At 35.5% G+C, this 27,566-nt stretch overlaps 1 protein-coding gene across 2 annotated transcripts in view; it reads right to left on the bottom strand.

Annotated features, from left to right (window-relative positions):
- The window catches only part of CTTNBP2NL (CTTNBP2 N-terminal like), a 75,559-nt gene that overhangs the window by 11,874 nt on the left and 36,119 nt on the right, over positions 1 to 27,566 (bottom strand). For both annotated transcript variants that reach the window (XM_031967301.1, XM_023503462.2), the window contains exon 3: positions 1,039 to 1,269. In XM_031967301.1, the coding sequence (XP_031823161.1) occupies positions 1,039 to 1,269 (231 nt within the window). The remainder of the gene's footprint in view (positions 1 to 1,038; positions 1,270 to 27,566) is intronic.

Below are 27,566 nucleotides of genomic sequence, written 5' to 3'. Positions count from 1 at the left end.
GCAGGGACCGTCACAGTGATCCTGGGATTCCTGAGCTTTGAGTCACTAAAGTGATTTCTCCAGGTCCAATGATCTCCCCCTCTACCCCATGCCTCCCTATGTTGGTCTAAAGCCAGAATGATACTGAGGAAATACCGACTCCTGCCAGTACGGGCAACTGAGCAGCCAATGACAACAGACAGGGAATCAGCCCACAGGCCCCAGGATTCCAATGGGATGAGGTCAGGGAAAGCACAGGTTTGCTTTTATGGCAGGCAGTCCATACAACTTGGGGAGAAAAAGTCATTTCTAACAGGCTGGAATTGCCCTAAGGTAACTGTTACTAGGCACTCTTTATGGTTTTATAAGCAGGAAAATACGATTAAATTCAAAATAGGGAATAAAGGAAAATAATCTATGAGGGAATGTGTGTGCACTCATGTATGTTTGTATTTAGGTGACTACTCATGGATTTTATTGGCCACAACTTTCCTCAAATATCTGTAAACCATGCATAGTTATCATTTAAGTAAGCAAACAGAGAACATTCTGCTCACTTACAAACTCCGTCTAGTCTCAGTGGGCTGCCAAAGCTCAGACTGCATCAAGAGCTGGACAAACAGCATTCTAGTATCACAAGAAGGAATGATAACTGAATGAACAGGTCCAGCACACTCTCAAATTTCATATTTGGAATAAGAGAATCCTCACCACCCCAAACTCAAAAGTTCTACAACCTATTTCAGATTTCAGGAAGACCATGAATTTGGTTGGAAAAAAAAAATTACACCTTTATTTATACTAACCTCTAACTGAAATTTAGGATTTCTTTCAATCATGAAGAGAAGGTAACAAATGCTACTCTAAGACAGGATCTATTGTTTTCATCAAGCTACCAAAGGTACTATGACACAAAGGAGGTTAAGGATTCCTGCTCTAGTAAACTGAAATTCTTCTAGCCACCTCTAAGGATGCTGAGCTGCAACCAGAGTGTATAGGGCAATATTGAGAGGGTGCCAGCTGGATTTCAACGTCACCAGATAACCCAAAAGAACCCACCTTGCGGTGTCGACTTTCGGCGGCGGCCAGCTGGGACAGCATGCGTTCTTGCATGTTTCTGCATTGCTTCATCACCGCCTTCAGAACAGACAGGGGGTGAGGGCTTACAGGTTGCTTATCACCATGATTTTCCTCTTTGAGTGTTTCAAAGTCTCTCTGTAGAGCCATCAAAGGATCACTGATGTTGTATTTCCCATAGCGCTCTTCAATAAAAGTATCTCTGTGTTGAGCCTAAGAAAAACAGAAACACATATACACAGAAAATCACTAAATGTTTGCTTAAAAACGTAAAGCAATAATAATCCAGTTTAAAATGGATGTCAGTCAGGTTGAAATTATATAAATAGTGGGTGCTATGGACCTGTTTATTAAGAATCAGATGAGGCTATTTAAATATAGATATCTGAAAACAGACGGCCCCTTTCTTCCTATATGACTTTGGGCTCAACTTTTCACTTCCATCAGCCCCACTTTCCCGATCTCTAAAGGGAGATAACATCTGAACAGCCTATCTTACATGGGTACTGTGAGAAAAGTGCTTTGTTAATTGTGGAAATCTGTAAAAATAGAAGCTATTTATTGTTCATGAATGTAATGACTTAAAGTCAGACTTTCTGGGTTCAAATTCCAGCTCTTTCCTATTTCCTTGCTTGCAATATGGACAAATCATCTGATATTTCTGGGCTTTAATTTCTTCATTTGTAAAATGAGGGCAGATTAGTCTCAAAGGCCTCTCTTGGGGCACTTGGGTTCTGTTCTGCCTTACAGTTATTTGTGTAGTTATGCACAGTGTCTGGCACAGGAGAAATGTACTAAGTGCTTGTTGAACTGAATTCTCATTTTCACCAGGGATGCTGATTTTACTCCTATCATTCTATCTTCTTCTATATTTATACATATGCATATATCCTTATATTTTTAAATGAACTGAATTCACATTGAAGAAACACAGAACAAAGAAAACTAACAATCAATTTTAAAATTATAACATCATCATATGATGAAAAGCAATAATAATTTTTTAGGGCATTTCAGAAAAAGCACAAAGTTAAAATATGGTTCTGGAAAAACAAAAATCATAGCAATAAGCTTTGCTGTAGAAGACAGTCATCAATGTTCAATTATAAAAATTCTTGTCCATTTCTCTATTTCACCAGAATTTACCATATCTTTATACCACTGCCCACAAACAGGAAACCATTTGTAAGAAGGGGAAATCCACAACTAAAAAGCTATGATGAGATTTTAATGAAAACCAATCCTCCCTTCTTTGTCGCCTCCCCCTCCCCCCCCCGCCCGGAAAATAAAACAAACATGACACATTTCTTGCAATAGTTTTACAACCATTTGTGTAGCCTCTACATATTTGAAGAACAAAAGTACATTTATATATTGATTGCAAATAGTGTGACCAAAATGCTACCTAAAATTTTTCTTGTACTTAAAGAGAGGCAGGTCCTCTATGAAGATACCTTTTGACAATTATAAAGTAAACTATGACTAATCTGGACTCATTGGGGAATTAGCTCCTTCCCCCAAAGAACTAATCAGAGTTTTTAAAAGCTGCTTTTATAAAAGGCTCCTTTACTTTTACTTAAATGGAACCCACCTCTTCCCAAGGGATCCTAGTTTATTTTTGGAAGGTGCTAATTGTTAGGAAGTTTTTCTTTAACTTTTCTCCATGCTAAATAGCCTCAGTTCCTTCAAATGATTCTACTATGACAAGTTTTCCAGTCCTTTCATCATCTTGGGAACCCTGCTCTAGATAAGTTTATACTAGCCTATGTATTTTTCCAAATGTGATGCCTGTAAACTGTAGACTGTACTCCAGGATGACTGGACCCGAGCATAAAAAGGAATTACTTCCTCTATACTGGAAACAATGCTTTTCTTCATATAGCCTAAGACAGCATCAGCTCTGTCAGCAGCCACACTGTTGACTGGTAATGAGTATGCTATAAGACAGTAAAAATCAATCAGAAGATTAAGAGCCATGGTGAAAAACATGAGGCATTGTATCCAATAACCTGACCAAATTTTGGTCTGAGGGACAAGTTAATTCCATTCCACAATTTGTGATGATGCCTTTAGAGTAGATGAATAGAACTTAAGAATTCTGACTTCCATATGCTTACATGACCATATTATTAGAAATCTTTGAATAATATGATTATCTTACCCATGTAATTTCTTTTACCAGAGATTTGGAGAATAGAATGTTAATTATCATCTTCCCTCCCCTTCCAGTTAATTTTTAAAAATTAAAGCTTTTTATTTTCAAAACATAGGCAGAGATAAATTTTCAACATTAACCCTTGCAAAACCTTGTGCTCCAAATTTTTCCTCCTTTCCTCCCACACTCCCTACCCCAAGATGGTAAGTAATTCAATATATGTTAAACATGTGCAATTTTTCTATAACTCTCATGCTGCACAAGAAAAATCAGATCAAAAAGGAAAAAAAATGAGAAAGAAAACAAAATGCAAATAAACAACAAAAAAAGTGAAAATACTATGTTGTGAACCACACTCAGTTCCCACAGTACTTTCTCTGGGTGTAGATGGCTGTCTTCATCACAATGGGAATCATTCACGATTCAACAATCATCTCATTGGTGAAAAGAGCCACATCCATCAGAATTGAATAATCATCTTTTTAACTTTAACTTAAATGGGTATATTTTTAGAAAAAGAGAAAACAGATCCTGGCACTGCAAAGAGCAAGATAGGATATCTCTTTTCCAGTTACAAATTACACAGGCAAACTCCAACAATTATCTACAATCATTGTCAAAGAAACACACACAGATACATGGGGTGAGAGATGAAGGAGAAAATAAAAAAAAGCAGACACACACACACACACACACACACACGCACCCAAGTTAGCTACCAAGGGTAATGTGTTTTCTCCCTATATAAAAGAAGCCCTTCTAAGCGATATAAGAACTGGATCAGAAAAGTTCTTAACTCTTCTAGTTTGCTTACCGGTCAACTGGCTTCTTATTTTTCAACATCATCATTTCAGATCTTTTCAAGAGAGATAGCAAAGTACTAGATCAACAACCCATAATTGGACAAATGGAAGCTTGCAAGCACATAAACTGCTGAAAGTGAGTATGTGTCTTCTGAGGCAGAAGCAAGATTATCTTGTCAACTGTGTTATCTTATAGAGAATTTTCCTTGAAAGCAGTGGTACTGAAAACGATCTTAATTCTAAGAATGATATTCTCTTTGTAGATGAGGCCTTTGACTCTCTGATGAGTCAAAGATTTAAGGCTGAAGTTCCACTCATAATTAATGGCTTCATTAATCAGATTAATAAACTGAGGTCCAGTACACAGTCGCTAGATCAGGAATTCAAATTCAAGTCCCTGCCTCTAAAGCAAACCAACACTGTTTCTATTTTTTCCATGCAAGCATGTTTTCCCAAAGGGCTGATCACTCCCTGCCTATGTCACCTCATCTTGCAGAACTACTTCTCTCCAGTACAAAGAGCTGTTCCTTGGTTATCATATACTCTTAGAACATAACTGCCGCAACCACTGAGAATTAAGGGGCACTTTATGGCCATAAGTAGGCACTGTAGATAGGAAAGAAATTTTATAAAAGGAAGAGAGTTTAACCAACTCATTTTCCTAATTTGTGAAAAAGTCACTCCACATCTGGGATGAACTGGCAAGGATGTGCTAATTTGTTGGGAAATCCTGGATTTTTTTCAGAGTAAAGTATATCCCACAGGATATCTGATACTAGATCGACAGAAAAGTTGTCTCTCAGTTTTGCGTGTATGTACAACTTTAAAAACCAATTGTATAATTTAATAAGCATCATGGCATTACCAGTAATATATGAAGAGAAGCTTCTCTGGGAACTCTCTATTGTTAGGTTGTCTGTTTTATCTTAGAGTACTTACACAGTAATTAGATAAATCACTTGCATAGTAATTACAAGTTACATGAAATTGCTGGCTTTGCATATAAATGAAAAAGAACCTGTAGAAAGAATCTAAGAAATACTTGTAGGATTTTCATTCTTGGGGTTTCATTCCATAAAAAACTTAAATCATTTTGAATACACCCTCAGATCCAAGACAAGAATGGTAAAATGAAAACAACAGATTGAACAATAATATAGGTATGGGTTTTTTTAATTTACAATTTTTACAAATCAGATCATTTACAGAGCAAAACCAAATCAAGTCAGTAGAAAATGATCAGTTTAGTAGCAGGACATAATCATCGTCTTGATAAGAAAATCTGATATAGTGGAGAGCTCTAGATTATTCAATTGTCCTGATTCTATCACTTATTGATTTTTGATTCTGAACAAGTAACTTCACAGCTCTGACTTTGAATATTCTCATTTAAAAAAAAAAATCATTAGACTATATGATTCTCTAGGGTTTTCTTTCCAGCTTTCCCATTCTGTAAAACAGGGATAATAATGACACTATCCTCATGGGGTTGCTGTGAAGATCAATTGAGACGATAATTTCATAGTACATTGTCAACCTAAAAAGCATTCTATAAATGTTAGCTGATATTATTTTGTAATTATGCTATCCATTACTACCCACTATCATCTCAGGTCAAATTTAAAAGAAAGTTCAGGAGCTTATATTCAAGACTTCAAGATTCAAGTTTTAATGATTTTTTATTTTTCTTTTTGCTTTTTTATCAATAGGAAGTATTTTCAGTAGCTTTGGATTTTTTTCCCACTGTTTTAGTAATGAAGTTAAACTGACTTCTTGCTATATTTTACTTTCATCTCAATGCTAATTTACAATATAGCTGAAAAAGAAATATATAACTTGTCAGAAAACAAGAATAATCCTTAATTTCAGACAAGAGAAAAATAATTGGCTGGTTGGAGTTTCAAAGAGAGGGGTATTACTATGGCAGACAACACACGCTAATCATCTATTACTCATTTCTTTTTCTGTCATGAACTGAATGAAATATGCTACTGATGAAAGCTTTAACAAAAATCATTCTACATCCCATCCAAGGATATTATGTGTTAAGATTTTGCATCTGGTAGGCCAGCTATCTAGCCGTTTTAAGACTGATATTACTAACTATGGAAGAAAGTCTTAAGGACACTTTTCTATGTAATATCACACAAAGAGCATGTATTCCAATCTTACAGCAAGAAAAAAAAAGTACTTTTATCTTTTAAGTAAACAAAAAAAAAAAGGTGTGTATGATTTCAAATTCAAAGAGGTACAGTCAACACTTATTCTACTGGAGAAAACATTGAATTAAAGATGGTAGATCATGCAACGTTCGTTTTTAGGAAATTAGGCTACCATAAATGTGGTTAGGGTGGAGCTTTGCCATTTATGAAATGATTCTAAGATGAAGTTACCTATAAAAATATCACATCAACAAAATAAATACCGTGGGCTCTCTCAAACTTCAGCTAAACAGCTAAACTGTCTTTAATCTAGGGGCCAAAATTGTACGTTACCCAGGTTTATTTTTGTTTTGTAACCACAGGCTATTAAATCCACAGATAATTCATTCATTGTTAAGTAATTTACTCTCTGGCATCTCTGATAAACCATAAATAGCTATCTCAAAAAATGAACAATGCAATTACTCTGAATAAAGATGGCAATAATGTCATGAAAACAGCATTTGTTATTGAAAGTCTTTTATTATATAAAAAAAAAAGGTAGTGGGTTTTCATGCTTAACAATGATGACAACTGGAAAAGTCAGTACCTTTCAATTGTCCTTTTCCCTCATACCCATGAAAATGCTCACAAAACATACAAAGATAGTATAAAGCTGACAAGTGGAAAAGATTTTTAATACAATTAAAAATATATGTCTAAGAAATCTTAAGTATTTCAGTGGATCTGTGACCTCTTTTAGTGTGGGTATTCCTTCTGCCCACAGACATGACAACCTCTCTATGCCTGTCCTGTGGGATTCTTGTCCATGTTTTCCTGAAACAGTTTAATAGAGTAACCACTAATAAAAGAGGCTTTTCTATTTTCTTTATAATATTTTGTTAACATTGGTATTGCATGTGGGATATCTATCTGATCTCTCTCCAGCTTGTTTTCTGATCAGACACGTCCCTTGACACTTCCACTTAGAAAATCTCTACCAATAGAGATGGACAATAGAGATGTGCAACCTAGAGAGTAGTCCCTGATCCCTCAGTCATTAGGTTTCAGAGGTTAGATTGGAATGTGATTCTTCCTGATTCCGAGGCCAGATCTCTGCCAACCATGCCAATCTGCCACTCCTTGTCTTGTATGCCACTTTTTTAGGAGACCTTTGAGAGTAGTATTCTACAGTTAAATGAATACTCTATGTGTAGCTTATGGTCTTTTTGCCTTGTATGAATGCACTCCGTATATATATATAGGATATGGTGAAGATAGGACTTCACCTGTTCATTGACCATACTGTTTTCTATATAATCCATTCTTTCTCCACATTTATTTTCCACAGAATCGTGACTTAATCGATTCTCCCCTTTCTGAATTCTCTATTCTATTCCATTTTTATTGAATTTCTATGTAACAGTTCTTTGAAATACATGATGCAACATATAAAATATAATATACACTATATAATAGCTATACATTTTCTCTAGGGATCTCTATTTTCATATAGCACCTTAGGGTTCTAATGAAGAGTTCTACAATGATACCAAAATAGCATAGACCTAAAGGTGGAAGAGACTCTAAGAGACTATTGGAGCCAAGAGAGGTCAAAATTCTTGTCCAAAGTCATCTATTTTAATATAAAATTAAAATCATGTAAACAAATGCCCCGGCCATTCTTTCTTCAGTTTAAAAAAAAAAAACCTACTCCTAGATATTCTTGTCCTGATTTCCATACAGAGGAGTGAGCCGAGGTGGCCTGGCTGGGCATATTCAGCATGATAAAGGCATGATAAAGGATTAAGGGATTCCCGAGAAGGTTGTGTAGAGGTGAATTTGTTCACCAAAGAGAAGAGGAGAGAGTGGCTAATGAAGGGGAGGTGGCCTGGGAGAGAACTGAAGGGTCAAGGGACCGGAGGTCATAGAGAAGATGAAGAGTAGGGTTACATAAGGGAAGACAGAGGGAAGGGTGAAAAGTTACTAGGTTAGGATTGGATAAAGGGATCTTGGAATTCCTGAATGTGGAGATGTCACATTTTTAGGTGATAACAGGGTCAAGGGTCTATGTATTTTTGTGTGTGGCTGAGGGTGGGTGGAAGAGTGGCTCATGGAAGGTAAGTTGAGTGAGTGTTAGAGTATTATAGAGAGAATCAACATATATGTTGGAGTTCCCTAGTATGAGAACAGGAATTAAGGAGGAGAGAAAAATTCTAAGTCTTATCTCTGAGGAAGGAAGAGGATCTGTAGACAATAGCAACCAGAGTTATGACTGGGAGGTAGATATGAATAGCATGAATCTCAAAGGAAGAGAAGTTCCTAACTAAAGGAAGAAGGAGAAGGGCCTGAAAGTGCCAATGGGGAGCAAGGAGCATTCCAACTCATCCACTTCAACTAAGTGAGCTGAGAAGGATGAGAGAAAGTACAGCCAGAATGAAAGGGACCCAGGGAGGCTATGTTATCAGGAGGAAGTCAAGTTTCAGGAAGAGTTAGTAGGAGGAGGACTGGATGAGGAAGACTCAAAATAAATGGAAATTTGTTGCCTAAGGAACAGACATTTCCAGAGGCACAGTGAAAGGGCTAGCAGAGTTGGGATGAGAAGGTTGAGGGGGATGGGAATGAAGTACGAGGTGGTAAAGAGTATGGAATAAGGTTTAGATGATGATCTACAAACTATAACTTTAAAGAATGCTTATGTTGAATGGTATAGTCTGTATCCATTCATTAATAATATACTGCCTTAGTGATATTTCTTTCACTGCTTTTTGTATTATTTAACTTTTCTGATATCTATGTGGATCTTATCTCTATCCTAAGTTCCCTGGGGAGGATCTCCTCTAAGTCTACTGTGCTCTATCTTTTTCAATAAATACCTTAAGATTTTGCATATCATAGGCATTCTTTAATTGATCTCTTTTTTCCCCTAACACTTTCCCCAAGCTTTCACACCAGGACAGCACATTCCACATAGGGAAGCAGTAATTATCAACAGGAGTTTACTTTAATGTTGGTAATTTGTTATTCATTTAGCAAATATATCTGGATAGTTTAAAGTGAGACTTTAAAAAGTAAAGCATGATCCATAGACACCCCTTCTGGGGTCAGTATGTGGCAAATGCTTTCTAAGCTACTGTTTGACTTAAGAACAAAAATATAATAGCTTACTTAAATCCCAATAATAATAGTCTACTAAATAATGTTTATAATAGTTAAGGGTTATATGGTACTTTTGAAATGGTGAATTCAACCCAAATTTCTTCTCATGACTACACTAGCTAAAGGTCTGAAACAACATGGTTGCTGGAGGCAAGGAATTAGATGGTAGAGAGCAGTCTAGAGCTGCAGTCAGTTAGACTCGAGTTCAAAGTATACCTCAGTAATAACTTCATGAGGTAAAGTCATTGTACTTCTCTTAATCTGTATATTTAAAATAGGGATAACAACAGTACCTCCTTCCTCACAGGGTTTTTGTGATATTCAAATGAGACTTATAATGAAATGTTTTGTAAACCTGATAGTTCTATCTACCTAAATGCTAGTTACTATTATTGTTATTTTTATTAAGTATTCAAGGTTCACAGAATCAGTAAGAATACCTAATGGAATAGAAAGGTGAACATATGTGTATATATGCTCTTAACAGATCAGAATCCTACGATTCAGAGTTAGGACTCACTTGAAAGATCATCTAGTTGAACCTTCTCTTATCATGAAATTCTTTTATTTTTCTTTCTGGTGAGGTCTGGTAAATAACCAAAGGCAGAGCTTGCTTCCCTTTAAGAAGAAGTTAGGATTTCTAAGAATGATTCTGCCACAAGAGTTCCTCTCCCTCATTTTTTGTCCTCACAAAAAATATTCTTGAAAGTATGATAAAAGACAGTCAGGATCTACAATTTGATTATTTGATAAATATTTACCTATTATGCAACTTTTTAGAAACACTCATAAAAAAATAAATTTGATATACAAGCAGACTCTTTAAGAGAAGGTGAGTGATTAGCACTAACATTGGTTTGTACTTTTCCCCCAAAGTAAAATAAATGACTAATATCTCACAGAGACAACTATAGGATCTCAAATCAAATAAATACCCCATATTTTAAAAAAGAAAACTATCACCCACAATGTTTTACAAGCAAAATAAATTCTGTAGAGTTCTGGAAAGGAAAGTATTTTAGGAATATTTGGTTTATGGGTACACAGTATTTGAGATCATCCTTACAGCAAGGAATGAGGAAAATAACCTATGCTTATATAACCATTTTCTAAACCATTATATCAAAGTTTAGGGCAAAACTAAACACAACTTACTTGATCAGAAATTTCAAAGTCGAGTTCCTTACATATATAAGGAAAAGGAAGGAAAAGGCTAACCCTGGAAGTGGGTGGGTTGTAGTGGATAAATAAGATTATCAGCAGTTTAATGAATCACAGGAAACACCACAAAGTTGATTGTGGGTACAGATACAAGAAGGGGAAAACAACCAAATAACTCAAACAATTAAGTTGAGTATTAAAGAGTATCAACCCACTAATTTAGACAATGTCTAATATTTGGAGTAATAATTTTTGAAATATCTTCAACAGAAATAATCAAGTTGGTTTATTTAAATAGTGTAGAAGCAAGTCTCATTGGAGCTGGAAAGTACTCTAGAGCCAATATAGCCCAATTTATTCCAAAACAAGAATCTTCTTTATTGTACCCAACAAATGGCCATATAGACTGCTTAGAAATCTACAGTTGGGAAAGACCAGTATTACCTTAAGCATCCTATTCAATTTTTGGATCCTTAAAGACTAAATCCCAGTATTCAATAAGCTCTACTGGCTCCCTATCACTCTCAGGAACAAATATAATTTCCATCCAAAGTCCTTTACAACATGGTGATACCTCTTCCTTTTGCAGTCTTCCCCATCCCATGTACTCTGAGATACAGTGACATTGGTTTCCTTGCTGTTTCTTACACAATACATTACATTTCTGGATTCTAAACATTTATAATGACCATCCCTTATGACTGGAATTCTCTCCCTCTTCATGTCTGCCTCCTGGTTTCCTTCCTACCTTCTATAAGAAGTCTTTCCTGATCCTCCTTAACTCGTGTCTTCCCTTTGTTGATTAATCCAATTTATTTGTCCTGTATAAATTTTGTCTATCCTTAGTTGTTTGGATGGTGTGAATCCCATTTGACTGTGAACTTCTTGAGAACAGGGACTGTCTCTTGCCTTTCATTATAATCCAAGGGCTTAGGCACAGTGCCAGTCACATAGCAAGTACTTAATAAATGCTGACTACTGCTTAGTATTTTCATACCCTCTCCAACAATAATCATTTCTATTTTTGGTTATTGTTATGAATTTGCTGAATGTGAGGTGAAACATTAGAATTGTTTCAATTTGCATTTTTCATTAATGATGTGTGGCCATCTTTTGTATAGTTTATTATAGTTTGCAGTTCTTCTCGAGAACTTTTTATTCATATCCTCTGGATATGACTTTCTAAAAATGGCTCTTGGCCTTATATTTTGTTAATCCTTTAAAAATCTTGGTTATCAGATTCTTATCAGAGATATGATACTGACTTTTATTCCCTTTGTTGAATTTCCCTTTTTATCCTCAATTGCATCGATCTTATTTGTGCAAAAGCTTTTCAATTTAATGTAATCAAAACAATTTATTTTGTCTTTTATTATGTCTATATAGTGTTTGGAGATCTCCCCCTAGCCACAGCTATAAAAGAAACCTGATCTCCTAACCTATTTTTCTTTTTTTAATAATGTGGCCTTTTATATTCAGGTTGCATATTCACTGAGCTTATTGTGATACAAAGCTCTTGGTCTAAACCTAATTCCTGCCAAATTATTCTCATTTTCTCATCAATTCTTTAAAATAGGGAGTGTTTTCCCCAAGATATTCCTCAGGTTTATCAAGCACTAGTTTATTAAGCTGGATTGTTTCTGATTCTTGCTTCTCTACTCTGTTTCACAGATCTATTTTCCCACTAATTTTTTTTCCTATTTTAATCAATATATTTTGTTTTTACAATTCTCATTTACATATATATCTGACCAGCTTCCTTTATTCATCCCTTGTAACAAAGAATAAAAAAAGAGATAAGAAAAGCAGTATCCTGAAGCTAACCAAGCCATCAACTGGGATAGACAATATTCAATTATCCACACCTATAGTTCCCGACTCATCCAATGAAGGAAGGGAAGTTCATTTTCTCTTTTTCCCTAATCTTGGTCATGAGATTATTATTATTTTTATTATACTGGCTCAGTCCAAAAGTAAGTGAAAGAAAAATGTTATTTCAGCTATCTCAACACTATGAACTTGGATAAGCTGAACTTGACTAATGCCACCATTAACTATAATCACAATAATAGTGATAATAACACCAATTACTGCATTTATACTGATTTAAAATTTACAGGGCACTTAACATACATTATTTAATTCAATGACTGCATTAGATGGTCTCTGGATTCCCTTTCCAGCTGTAGATTGATGATGCCATGAGGTAGTTCCTACAAATATCTTTTCTTGATGAGCAAACATTCAGAGATGAAGAGACTTGCTTAATTCAAGAGATGGAACGTGTTGGAGGCAAGAACTCTGGCTTTCCTGACTCTAAATCCATCACTATCCATTCTGCTAGGTTGACTTTTGGTCTAAATAATCTCCATCTTAGATTTCCCTCAACTTTATAGCAAAAAAGAGAACCAATCTACTTGTGAATATGTGCTGGATTTCAGATAAGGATAAAGAAGAAGAATTAGGGGTGGAACAGAAGAGAAATTAGGAAAATTTGGTATTCTCCCTTTTCCATGAAGTAGTTGCAATACAGTTAAGGAAATTAGTTTTAATAAGGCCAAGGACAGGAACAAAAGGATGAAGGGTCTCTTAAAAAGTTGATTCTTGCCCAGTCATTTGTATTATTATGAAAAAGATTTCCATTGGTTTTTGACGGTATGGTATGTAGCCCCCTATTGTACATATTCAATAGTTCATGTAGGAGTTAAAATTACTAATGACAGGGATAAATGAGGCTGCAAGAGGGAAAGGGATCAGGAACTGGCCAATAGTTATATTTCTGGCAAGCATCCAAGGTAAGGAAGTATAAGGTCATCATTTGCAAGGCAAACGGTATGGTCTTTGATTTTGAGGATGAATGCAGGCACAGTGAACCAAGCCACGTATCCAGCTCTTTGGCATCAGCACACTACAACTGTTGAAACAAAGACAAAACAGAAATTTCCTGCCTGAAGAACAAATTGTTCTTTCTTGGACTTGGTAGTAAAAAGTGTCATCACTGATTCTGAATGATAAACAATAAAAGAAATAGTTATCAAATATGTCAGTGCTGGATTTGAAAGCAGAGGATCTGATGGTTTGGAATCACTGCTCTCTGTTTATACAACTGATATGACCTTCTGCAAGCCACTGAATCTATCTGGGCCTCAATTTCTACATTTGTAAAAATGACTTCCATAAAAAGTAACCAGATGACCTCTACAATCCTTTCTAACTTTAAATTTACAGTCTCCATTTATTTGTGTATATCTAAGACATTAAGCTTCACCACATTCGAGTACCATACACTAAGAAAACTTTAAAAAAAAAAAGGAAGAAAAACAAATAAACTGTGAGTCTACAAATTTTTATGAAGATTTTTAAGTTATACCATTATCAATCTAGGAAAGACAATCTGGGAAAGGCTCCCAGGATGGTGAAGTGACCAAAAACCAAGTAATATATCAAAAAGGATAAATCTGTTGTATTTGCTATCAACAAAAATTCAGACTTCTGGCATGAATCAATCAGGAGGGAAATCTGAAAACACATACCAATTTGTCCTATAGATTTTGCCCTTTAATCAACAATTACTATCAAGCTAAGTCTAGGAGGGGTAGGAAGACCATAGTGTAGCCATCTCCTACTCCTGACTCACACTGCCTGGGCAAATTACTTAACTTTTCAGCATCCCAGGCAACTTTCTAAGATTCAGTTAGAGATGAACTGCTGACCTGCATTGTTGGAGGAGTTTCTAAGAGTGATAAAATTATAGGTCTGGAACAAAAAAACAACAAAACAAAACAAAACAAAAAGCCCTGTCTAATTTCAGTAATAAAACGCTAGGATCAGAATTACTGAATCCTACAACTGGGGGGAAAAATCCTCAGATATTATCTAGTTTAACTCTTGCCTGGAAGACAAATTTCTACAATAAAGGTTCTTAACTTGGCATCCCTGAATTTGTTTCTTTAAAATTTTTTAAAATAACTATTTCTATATAAATGATTTCCTTTGAAATTCTATGTATTTCATTTTTTCATTTAAAACATTCTTCTGAAAGAAGGAATCCAGAGACTTCCCTAATCTACCAAAGATGTCCAAAATCCTCAAAAATTTTAAGAACTTCTAGATAACAGTATCTCCTACTGAGAGTCATCTACACTTTCAGTGACAGGATAGTCATTACCTCATGCAGCACAATCCACTGTTGAACAAGGTCTAATCGTTTACAAACTCTTTTCCACAATTAACTAAAATAGGCTTCTTTAACTTTTACACGTTGGTCTTAGTTTTCTCCTATGGAGCAATGGAAAATGAGTCTAAGCTATCTCTTACAAAATAACAGTTCAAATATTTGAAGACATGCATCATGTCTCATTATCCTCTTCTACAAGTTAAACACTCCCAGTTCTTTTAGGCAACATTTAGATAATAGCTTGAATTCTGATCCCTTCACCATCCTGGGAGCCCTCTTCTGTTGCTCTACTGATAGTTTTGGCTAATCAATGTCTTTAAATGTTATCCATAGAATGGAATACTAAAATAGCGTGGGAGGAACAACTTCCTTGTTTTAAAAATTTTGTTGTTATTCAGTCATATCCAACTTTTTGTGACCCCATTTGGGATTTTCTTGGCAAAGATACTAGAGTGGCTTGGCATTTTCTTCTTCATTTTGCAGATGAGGAAACTGAGGCAAACAAGTTTAAATGACTTGTCCAGGTTGACACAAGTAGTGTCTGTGGTCAAATTTGAACTCAGGAAGAGTTCCTAATTTCTGGTGTCAAGTCTTGTACCACTACTCACTCACTGCACCACCTAGTTGCCCTATTCTTCTATTAATGTATGGTTTAATATCACAATAATCTTTTTGGCAGTGACAGCATACTCTTGACTCATATCGAATATTCTGTCAACTATTAACTATTCCTCTCACTCTCCTCTCATCTGATTCACATGAAATCCTGTCTAACCACATCTTTCCCATTCTATAATCAAGTTTTAAAAAAATGAATCCAGATTTTCCTTAATATTTACACATTTTAAAGTTCATTACCTGGAGATGATTTTATGAGGAAGAAAAATACATTTAAGTAAGATGAAGGAAATTATGGAAAGAGAAACCAAACTAACAATGGCAGAAGTATTTAGAAGGGTTCTCTGCTTTTGTGTGACAATAAAACCCTCTTTATTTTCTATTTCATAGTTGCTCAAGCATATACTCTAACTGGCCTGCTTTGTTCAATTTGCATCAGTGATGACTGAAAGTCTGTTTCGAAAGAGAATAATTTAGCTTTTCTGTATGATAATTTCTATTGGAAGTTGCGAGACATTTAATTAGAGTAGGGAAGAATCAAGGATAAGCAGACAAAGTACCTTTCTACTGAGGAAAAACTCGTGTTTTCTTGGGACTGCTAAGTAAGGTCTTTTCTATGCTGAGTATTTCCCACACATGAACATTCTGGCTTACTTTTCTAAATGCCTCCTTTCACTAAAAGGTTTAGGCAATAACATAAGGCATTTCCTCCTGTCCTCCAAACCATCCTCAACAACTGGCTTTACTGAAACATGATGGAAGGTTTTACTGGCTAGGATTTTTGAAGCAACCGTAGCTTTCCTTTATAATTCTTTTCTTTATGGGGTGGGGGAGACAAGTAATCTCTGAGTAAGCCTAAATCACAAGACTAAAAATGTCAGGAAGATATAAGTCAAAAGAGGAAATGAGAAGAAGAGGAATAAACCATTTCCCTTTTTAAACTGTTTTAGTTTCCAACTGAATAAATGAAAAAACTCCCCACTAGCATGATCCACACTACGGCTTCTCTTCAATTTTTGGAGAACTGTATGTTCTTTAAATAGCTATCATTCTGCAAATCAAGCTTCTCTTTTCTTTCCCAACAGACTTTAGAAAGGCAGAACTAACAGGCAGATATCAGTTAAATAAAGGATTTGCTTACTTTCTTGGTATCTTTACTCCCTGTGAGTCCCTGCTCCTTTTCCCTCCCCTCTGTAGCAATTTGTGATATAAATCATCTAAATGATTATTTTTACAAAATAGCTATCATACATGGGGTCCATTGCATTTTTCTTTCAAAATTAGTTTAATGCCCGAATAGGTCAAACCAACAAGCACTTATAAAGCACTTACTACATGCCAGGCACTGTGCCAAGTTCTTGGGGATACAAAGAAAGGCAAATACCAGACTTTGTTATCAAGGATCTCACAGCACACACAAATTCTTGAACTATAAAATATGAGTATTAAACCTGGCTTGTTTGGAGAGATACTGGCAGCTGATCTGCATCCAGAAATAATAAAAATTCATAAACATAAATAAAATCCTATTAGGAAGTCCACTACTTATTAAACACCTGATTTACAAGTGACTTGTATATCTAAAAGCTGTTTCCTCTTTTGATGTCTTCTGCTTCCCTTTCCCCAAAAGTCCTTCTATTTTCCTGGGTTGCTAGAGTCTTCAAAGACTCCTGACTGTATAACAGACTTGATTTCTTGGCATTTTCAAGTATCTTTACTTCCCACCTGTTCCCCTAACCTCCAGGAAGCTGCCAGCTGACCTCCCCAAATGCTTATTCTCATTACCAAGATACCCTAACTCTAAGGAAGCCAGGCCTGTCTGAGATGGAGGGAGGGAGGAAAGAAAAAAAATGTTCTTACTATTGCTAGTTGGAACTCAGAATGCATTTTCCCTATAGACAATATAAACAGTGTTTAAGCTCTACAATTTTGCTGTTATTGGTTAAATAACCCCATTTGATTTACTCTTAAGAAGTTAACCTTTATAAAACTGTCTGTGGCAAAATATGAGTTCTAAACCAGCCAACTTACAAAGAAACAGTAAAATCTTCCTGTAACTCTATCCAATATTGAAATTGTTTTTTTATAATGTAGTTTGGTTATAAAGAGTACTCTGATGGAAATACCCTGTAAGATTTGGAGAAAAAAAAAAGCTTGTGCCTATAGTAACATTTTCAACTGGCAAGAAAGCGTTGAGTTTGGAGTTAAAGAGGATGCTGCTTCAAGTACTGAAGCAGTTCCCAACTGCCTCTGTGGCCTTGGGTAAATAACTTCAACCACTTAGTTCTCCATCTGTGAATATAGGGTTTGGAGCAGGCCTCTCAGGTTCCTTTCAGCTCTAATTTTAAGATCTTATGACTTCACTCTTTTCTTCCAAACCCCTAGATCTTCTCATCTGTCATTTTGTCTGCAAGTTCAGGTAAATTTGGGTAAAATTACCAGGATAGCATTTAGTTGTCTGAGAAGAAAATAATACTTTCAACTTGATGGCGGAATAAACCCCAACATAAAGAACCCAACTGTAGCTCAGGTTAGCTTTACTGTGCCTCCCATGATAGAAATACCATTTAATTGGACCTGAAAAACCATTGCTGTACAGGATTATTTTTTTGACAGGATTTTCTATAACCAGATCAGTATAACTATGTTACTGTGGGCCATATTCTGGAAAATGGAAATGATCTATTAGAAAACCTTTACTATAAAATGGGATTTTGTCAGCATTTACAAGATGTTAGAGACTATAGCCACTTTCTTTCTCTTCAATAAAAGGCTGCTGATGAAGGAACAAGTTCAATGGAACAAATATACCATATATTTTTTGGAAGAAATATTCAGGAAGTCAACAGCACCCTTTTCCAATCTTCCCACATATACATAATCCTATCGTTACTACCACATACTAGGTATAGGCAGTCTGTAAAATATAGACTTGTTTTTAGAGGCAAATAAATTTCACTTTTAGATTTTTAAAGAAAATATTATTTTTTACATTTTGGATTCTATGTTCCTGTTTTTGGAAATGAAAATGGTGATTAGTTTAAGAACAGTGACATGCCAGCCTCTATAGGGTAAAAATAGCTTTAGTTTATTTTTAAGACTTTTTAGTCAAATCATCTTTCAAAGTATCACATAAAGACCAAGCACTCAATTTAGTTAAATTGTGTAAACATTACTAAATAGTGTCTGACAGGGAACAAGAGCAGCAAAATGCACGAGGCAGTGTTAAAAGGTGTTTTGTCTCCCACGGTTTTTGTGATTATACAATTTTATGTTTAGAGAGGCTCAGAATAGAATATCTGATGTAAAATTAGAAATAAGACAAAAGTTTTAAGGTTTAGAAAGTATTTTCCTATTAACTCTGTGAGAAATGTAGTACACAGATTACCCTTCTTATTTTTACAAATCAGGAAAACAAAGTTTAGTGAGTTGAAATGAGCTGTCAGTTGGGTCACTTGAATTTCAAAGATTCTGCATCCTTTCTACCACACCATCTTTCCAAGCCCTCCTTGTACTGATGATGCTCAGAATAACATGCTGAAAAAAAAATAGAATTTCCTAAGCAAGAAGCCAGCATATTTTGATCAATGCTGACAAATTATTAAGGATTATAAAAGAATAATCATTAAGAGTTCTAGGTTGGATGGAACTTTAGTGGTCATCCTACTCTATTTTCATTTAGTTAAGACTTCTTTTTACAGTCTCTCTGATAGGAAGATTCTGCCAGAAATTCACCGTGGGACTTTGGGCAATGATAATAAAAACAACTTATTAAGCTACTATCATTTTAAGTTTTACAAAGTGTTTTCCTCATAGCATCTGTGTGACAAATGATGGTATATAGGGCTATTATCTCAATTTATCAGATGATGAAACAGACTTTAGGTGACACACCTATATACACACAATTTCACAAGATAGTCTCATTCAACAGATATACAACCTTTGTTCTTATCTTGTACATGTTTATCAACATGAACCCAGCTAGTATCCAATAAAATGTCAGTTCCTCAGGGATAGGGAGGGATGCTGCTGTATTTTCAGCCTCAGCCAAGTATCTGGTACACAGAAGGTATTTAGTAAATGTTTATCAAATAAATTAGTAAGTGATGGATCAGGGCCTTGAGCTCAAACCTTTTTCCTTTAACCAATTCTTTTCCTATTATAGTTTCTAAGACTCAGGTTTCTCATCTGAAAAACTTAAGGGCTGTATTAGATCAACACTAGGATCCTCTCTTTTGTTGCTATAACATTCTAGGATTCCAGGTATATTTGTTTTTTAAAATTCAATTTAAGAGGTTTCATTCATTCAGTATAAAAACCAGTCCTTTACATTATTCATCTTAGAGATATATTATTTTAACCAAAAAAAAAAAAAAAAAAATATATATAATGCCTGCCTTCTTTTCTGATGGAAACGATATTATAAAAATGGAATAGTGAGATTAAAGCTGTTGAAATCATCTTAAAAGCAAAATAGGATCTATAATTTATTTTTACATTTTCATGTTTAACAAAATATTTTAGCAAACGACACTGGAAAAATACTCTTAAATAACTGCAATTGAATGTTTTATTTCGGTAAGAAAAACTCAAATGACAAGAATTGAGGAATATAAGGAATATCTAAAATAATGAGTAATGAGAAAATTTTAAAGATACATATTATTAGTTGAAAATTTTTCTGCCTGACAAGATTAGAAGGGAAGCAATAAACTGGGAAAATATTTTTACAGTCAAAGGTTCTGATAAAGGCCTCATTTCCAAAATATATAGAGAATTAACTCTAATTTATAAAAAATCAAGCCATTCTCCAATTGAAAAATGGTCAAAGGATATGAACAGACAATTCTCAGATGAAGAAATTGAAACTATTTCTAGTCATATGAAAAGATGCTCCAAGACATTATTAATCAGAGAAATTCAAATTAAGACAACTCTAAGATACCACTACACACCTGTCAGATTGGCTAAGATGACAGGAAAAAATAATGATGATTGTTGGAGGGGATGTGGGAAAACTGGGACATTGATTCATTGTTGGTGGAGTTGTGAACGAATCCAACCATTTTGGAGAGTAGTTTGGAACTATGCTCAAAAGTTATCAAACTGTGCATACCCTTTGATCCAGCAGTGTTACTACTGGGATTATATCCCAAAGAGATTATAAAGAAGGAAAGGGACCTGTATGTCACGAATGTTTGTGGCAGCCCTTTTGTAGTGGCTAAAACTGGAAACTGAATGGATGTCCATCAGTTGGAGAATGGCTGAATAAATTGTGGTATATGAAAATTATGGAATATTACTGTTCTGTAAGAAATGACCAACAGGATGATTTCAGAAAGGCCTGGAGAGACTTCACTGAACTGATGCTGAGTGAAATGAGCAGGACCAGGAGATCATTATATACTTCAACAAATACTAGATGATGACCAGTTCTGATGGATCAGGCCATCCTCAGCAACGAGATCAACCAAATCATTTCTAATGGAGCAGTAATGAACTGAACTAGCTATACCCAGAAAAAGAACTCTGGGAGATGACTAAAAACCATTACATTGAATTCCCAATCCCTATATTTATGTACACCTGCATTTTTGATTTCCTTCACAAGCTAATTGTACAATAATTCAGAGTCTGATTCTTTTTGTACAGCAAAATAACGTTTTGGTCATGTATACTTATTGTGTATCTAAGTTATATTTTAATATATTTAACATCTACTGGTAATCCTGCCATTTAGGGGGGGGGGGTAAGAGGTGAAAAATTGGAAAAAAAAAAAAAAAGAAATTTTTCTGCCTGAGAACCAGTTTCTGCTTCAGTTTTAATCATAAATGTTCTGCTTCTCAAATAGTTTCCAACTTTGAAATGCTTTTCCAACTTTTCCAACTTTCCAACTTTTTGAAATTTATTTTCTTCAAACAAACATAACAGCCTATATAAGAAGTCTGCATGCCTGTCAACACAAATGCCAAACCAATAATATGGCACAGAATCACTCTTCTAGCAACAAGTTGCAAAATGCAGCTGGAAGACCCACTACATTGTAGCATCTGTTCTTGGAAAAGCCAGTTGGGAAAGGAAAGATGTTCAAGTTCTCTGATAGGCAATACAAAGGGAGAAAAAAAAATTCTACTGAAAAAGTTTTTTTACTGTCCTTAGAATTTCCTGTTTTTTAAGAAAAAAATCTATTGTAACATCTGTTTCATGGTCACAGACTGCACTCAACTCTAAAAACAGCGTTCTTAATTTCTCTCTCTCTCTCTCTCTCTCACACACACACACATACACACACAATACATTTATGTTTATTTGCTTTTGATTACAAGGAAGGCTGCAGAGGGAATGATGGGTGAACTCAAATCCACTACCAGTATAAGACAACTCCAAGTACTTGTCCTTTTAATGAAGAACAGAGTATTATGTTGCTTCTATTATTGTACATCTACTTGGAAGTTTGATAAATGAAGGAACTCTATAGATAAGTATGTATATATGCATGTGTGTAGGTTTTTCCCCCCCTAATTTTTTTGGGCCTGCACCTATGATTTTATCTGTGTGGGGAACTCTTGGACAGGAAAATTTCTTCCATCATTGCAGATCAGTAACTCATCTGTATCTTAAGAGTAAAACAAGGTTACCTGGGAGGTTGGCTTGTCCAACCTATTGATTCGAAGGCTGGTTCTTTATATACTTGTATCAAAGATTCTTGAAGGAAAATTCTTGCCATAAAATTCATATTTTTAAAATGTTTCCTTATAGAGGGTAGGAATGACACATGCCACATTCAGTAAAAATCTGGGAACTGTGGTGAAATGTTTCTAACTCAACTGTAAACTGAGTGGATGCCCATCAATTGAAGAATGGCTGAATAAACTGTGGTATATGAATATTATGGAATATTATTGTTCTGTAAGAAACGACCAGCAGGATGATTTCAGAAAGGGCTGGAGAGACTTACACGAACTGATGCTGAGTGAAACGAGCAGGGCCAGGAGATCCTTCTATACTTCAACAACAATACTATATGATGATCAATTCTGATGGACCTGGCCATCTTCAGCAATGAGATGAACCAAATCAGTTCCAATGGAGCAGTAATGAACTGAACCAGCTACACCCAGCGAAAGAACTCTGGGAGATGACTAAGTGCATTTTGGATTTCCTTCACAGGCTAATTGTACAATATTTCAGAGTCCAATTCTTTTTGTACAGCAAAATAACTGTTTGGCCATGTATACTTATTGTGTATCTAATTTATACTCTAATATATTTAATATCTACTGGTCATCCTGCCATCTAGGGGAAGGGGTGGGGAGAAGGAGGGGAAAAATTGGAACAAAAGGTTTGGCAATTGTCAATGTTGTAAAATTACCCATACATATAACTTATAAATAAAAAAGCTATGAAAAAAAAAAAAGAAATGTTTCTGACTCCACTAGCAGCTGCCTCACTGTTCAAAAATTCTTTGATAACAAAGCAAAAATCTATCATTTCAGAGAGTAGACATCTTGGATAAAGCTGTGATACTACCAGATCTATGCCTGGGGACAGTGCTCATGAATAGAAAAGAATGTCTCTCTAGATTCTTTTGTTCCAATCACTATATTTATAAGTTTCTTGAGTGAATGTGTCTGGAACAATTCCAGAAATTTTTTTGTGATATCCTGGAAAGAACACTAAGGTTGGGACAGAAGACTTGGAGTTATATTTTGGCCACTTACTTCTTGTGTGACCCTGGTTGAAGGATTTATTGTTTTGTGTTGAGTAAATTAGTAAGTGATGGAACGGGGTCTTGAGCTCAAACCTTTGACTCACATCTCGTGTTCTTTTTAGGGTTAGGATTTCAGGAAATTTGTTTTTTAAAAAGCAACTGTAAAATGGGGGTAATATTACTTCTACTACCTTTAAAGTACTTTGCAAGCTGCAAGGTGAAAGGTCAGCTAGCCTCACTATCCAGAAAGGCACAGAAGAGGGAATCAACAACCACTGCAAAGGGCAAGTTTCCTGCTGTCAAACAAAGAGTATATAGTCTCCTTTGCACTGTCTCAAAAATCTGAAATAGTTATTTTAGACTCTAATTACATAAACATAAAGGCATATATTATTTTGATACTGATTTCTTGAACTGTTAAACATGTTCACACTCACTCATTTTAACATTTTTATCTAATTCCTTATTTTTTTTTAAAACATTACCTATCCTCTCTTTTAGAAGCTTTGTAAGAGCCAGCTTTTGATCAAAAGCAACAATGTTTTGATTTAAAGGAGGATAATTAATACTTGTATTATTGCTAATGCATCAGAAGAAAGGAATTTAGGGCTATGTTAATTAATGTCATTTCAAAGATTGCAATATTTTTCTGTCTACTGTTAAAGAAGTAATTCAAGAGAATTTTTCTTAAGTGATTTGGTAACTGGTATGGAGGCCACTTTATATATTCCAAGTGGTTCTGCGTCACAGTTTTAAAGAGCAAAAAAATCTAATACACGATCAAGGCAGGTAAAAAGAAATTACTTAACATGATTTCTATAAATTGTTAAGTGCACTTGCTCCTCCTAACTTGAAAATAACACTGATTTCTTGGAAATTTTTTCATCTTTCTGCAAAGCATATGCCAGTCTATGGTAGAAATTTGTTGGGTTTAACAACATTTTTTTTTTTGACCAGCCTTCTGCTCCATTTCTTGCAAAATAGAATAACACTTCTTTATAAGAAAAATGCCCAACAGTTCAATTATGGATATAAAACCTATAGCCAATGGAACAGTTAAGATTTTTGACAATGAGAAAAATGATGGACTTTTCTCTGTTTCCTAAGTTTCATTCAAAGAAAGCTGCCAAAGCAGTGATGATTGCAACAGAAGAGTAAGAACATTTTTGTCCTATCTTGAAGAGAAAAAGAACAAAGCTGTAGGGGTTAGGGAAAGAGGGTAGATGAGATCTGGCACTACCCAGGAATCTGGGGAAATGAATGAAGTCATTTTACAAATGGAACTTTGTAGTTAGGGTTCTACTTGCATGCTGTGGTAACTTCATAAACTGCTTCTGGTAAATTCAAGCCTTCCCAATGTGGCTCATTATTCAGATAGAATCAACAGAACAGTCTGGTCTCTAACAGTAGTTTTGTTCAGAGTTGGAAGACAACTGGGGAATAGATTCCACACTTGGAAAAATCAGGTTGAAAGTAAGGAGGAAAAAATAAATCCCATGGTCTCCTCATGTAAGAAAAAGTAGTCATAGATATGCAGGATGAAGAAAGATTTTTAGCAAGTAACCTTCATATAGAATTGAAAGAGAATGTCAAAAAAGAAATTAAAGAGTAAAGAACCACAAAGATTCTAGAAAAGTTCAACAAAAATCAGTAGGAATGGACTGAGGAATAAACATGGCAAAAAATTAAGTCAGCTCTCATTTTCAACTCAAAGAATCTGAGATGGCAGTTGTCTTTCTGCTGAGATTGAAATTTAGAATCCAGTTGTTCGTTGTTTTATCTAATAATAGTGTTTCAAGATGGGCCCCTTCTGTAAAGCTATTCATTTCGCCTCTAGTGAATACAGTTTAAGCCTGGAAAGATAAAGTTATCACTTCCAAGCAGCAAGTGAAGACTAAATACACCACTTGGGTGCACTACTGAATGTTATCTTGGAGCAAAATGTTCTCTTAATTATAGCTACGGCTTCTCTAGTTGTTCTATCAACTTGTTAGAAGTTGTCTATAGTAAATAAAAACTAGATTCATGTACTTCACTCTCCATGCCCAATCAATTTTTGAAAAACATTCATAATAAGCAACTTAGCTTATTAAAATAGTATCAGAACCAAAAGATGGAGTATGGCACAACATATAAGAACAGGCTATAAAACTTAATACTTCATAAGTCTTGAAGAGCAGGCTTTATTGAAAGTAGACAAATACACTCTTATTTGCCATGGCTTTTTAGGTTAAGTTACCATGAGAATCGTTTTAATAAAAGCAAACTCATCCTTTATATTGCCTAAGTGAAGGTAGGCTACAACTTAAGGAGATTGCCATGGAAAAGTTCATTTGTAACTTAGTTGTTTGAAATAAGATTTCAGTTTTGCAACAGAAATAATGTTATAAATGCTGTGGTTACATTGCCAGGCCAGACTACACAAACCTACTTAATATGTAATTGTACTTGAATTGTATTCGAACTTACCCACTTTGTATAACAATGTTTTTATGGGAAAATAAGTAAATAAGCCCCAATTTAGACTTGGGCTGGGAGAAGAGGGGTGGGAGAAAAGGAACAGGAACCTCTGCTGTAGTGTTCATTTGGACATCCCCCAAGCTCTAAGCCACTAGTGCTGGCTCCTGATACTGAACAGCAGCTCCAGCAGGACAGAATTTGAGAAATGGGACATGGCAGATAAAAACTTAACTCTCTTCATCCCTTTTTCCTTTAAGTCACTGCTGATCCCAACTATTAACTATGTTCCTGTGTAAGAAAAACAGTGTGGGTGGAGGAATGTGGGGAGACTATGAGGGCCTCAGAGAAAGGGGTGGGATGGCATCAGGTGGCAGTGGCCTGGAGGTAGGTAGTGATCTGGGATGAGGGGGCCCAGAGGGAAGCAGAGCAGGGTAGCTGTGTCCTGAGCTGCCTTTCTAAATAAAGTTTTTGCCAGGTATCAGTGAATCAGAGACACTGATTAAGTGCCCACTGGACACAGAGCACTTTGTGAGGCTGTGTGTGTGTGTGTGTGTGGGGGGCAGGAAGGGGGATACAAAGAGAATAGCAGGCTGTATGCTTGCCCTTGGGCCATGTGGGCTGGAAAGGTCCTACCACCTAAATTTATTTTACTGATGAAGAAACCCAGGCCAGAGTTGGAGGAGGACTTGCCTCACACTAAATAGCCTGGGAGAGCTGGGCCCTACCTGATATGACATGTAAGCAGAACACAGAAAGGAAACCAGTTCTCCTGACTCAGTGCTCTTCTTAATAGATACAAGCTATGCTGTAGTTGATAATGAACATCTAAGGGGAAGGAGGATCAGTTCAAATAATGGGGGCAGCTGGTGATGTAGAGAGAGAGTGCCAGGCCTGGGTCAGGAACAGCTGAACTCAAAATCAGCCTTGGACTCTCAACTAGCAGCATGACCTTGGACAAATCATCTTAACTATTGTTTATATCAGTTTTCTCATCTGTAAAATGAAGATAATGGCAGCTCCTCCTCCTCAAGGTTGTTACGAAGATCAATAAGAATAGCATGGATCAAAATGAAAACTCATCAATATAATTCAAAGTGAAGTCATAGGAATATGACTAAATGTACATAGAGGCAGAGAAGGAAAAGAAACACCAATTTTCTAAAACTGATTAATTACTTTTTAAAAAGTGCTAGCAATTAAAACATTGCTGCATGAACTTGTACAGAAATGAAACTAAGATGAATTACTATAAAAACAATTATACAAATAAATATGAAAATAAAGAGGGAGCAATATTTTGCAATAATTAGCAACACTGAAAGGCATCTAATTGCCAATGAAATTGCTCAGAATCACTATTAAGTTTTTAGACTTGCAATAATAACTGCCTATAGGTATTTCCACTCAATCTGAAAAGCCATAAATTAATAACTCACTCCAAATATTTCAAAATACAAGTATAGAAATGGGATTTTATTTTTTTATCACACTTGTAATTTTAGAGAAATTCAGGAAAGGATTAGATGATCATGGCTAAACTGTAATCCTTAATCCTAAAGCATCCAATGTGGGAGGTTAAGGAAAAACAGCACTACTGTTTGGGATATGGTCTCATACTTCGTGACCAGTGCTTCTTACTCAGGCAAGAGAGGGAGTGGTTCATGTTACTCTAAAAGATTTGTGAAAGGATAGTGAGATGTGAATATATGTGAAAGACTTCCATTTAAGAATATAAAGGAATTTTTGCTATATTAAAAATAACTGCAGCATTGTGACAATCTGACTTTTATAGAGCTTTTAATAGTAATGTAAAGAAAGATCCAAGTCATTACAAATTTCACATGATTTAGAACTGGGAAGGGAATGCTAGATTTCGAGTCAAAGACCCAGGTTCAAATGCTATTACTGCTATGTAACCTATACCTATGTGACCTTGGGCAAGTCGTGTGACCTCCCCTCCAGTTTTCTCCACTTTAAAACAAGGAACACTGGCTCAGATGTCCTTTCCTGGTCTGAGTCTGGATAATCTGGAATCCAAGTTCAGGAGGACCTTGGTCTATATATCCAGTCCCTTCTCCTAATGTTGAACTTCTACTGTAACAATGCTCCCAAAGAACTGGGA

This window comes from Sarcophilus harrisii, chromosome 4, assembly GCF_902635505.1.
Source record: "Sarcophilus harrisii chromosome 4, mSarHar1.11, whole genome shotgun sequence".
In the NCBI taxonomy this organism is placed as follows: domain Eukaryota; kingdom Metazoa; phylum Chordata; class Mammalia; order Dasyuromorphia; family Dasyuridae; genus Sarcophilus; species Sarcophilus harrisii.
This window is presented reverse-complemented; position numbering and strand designations above follow the sequence as displayed.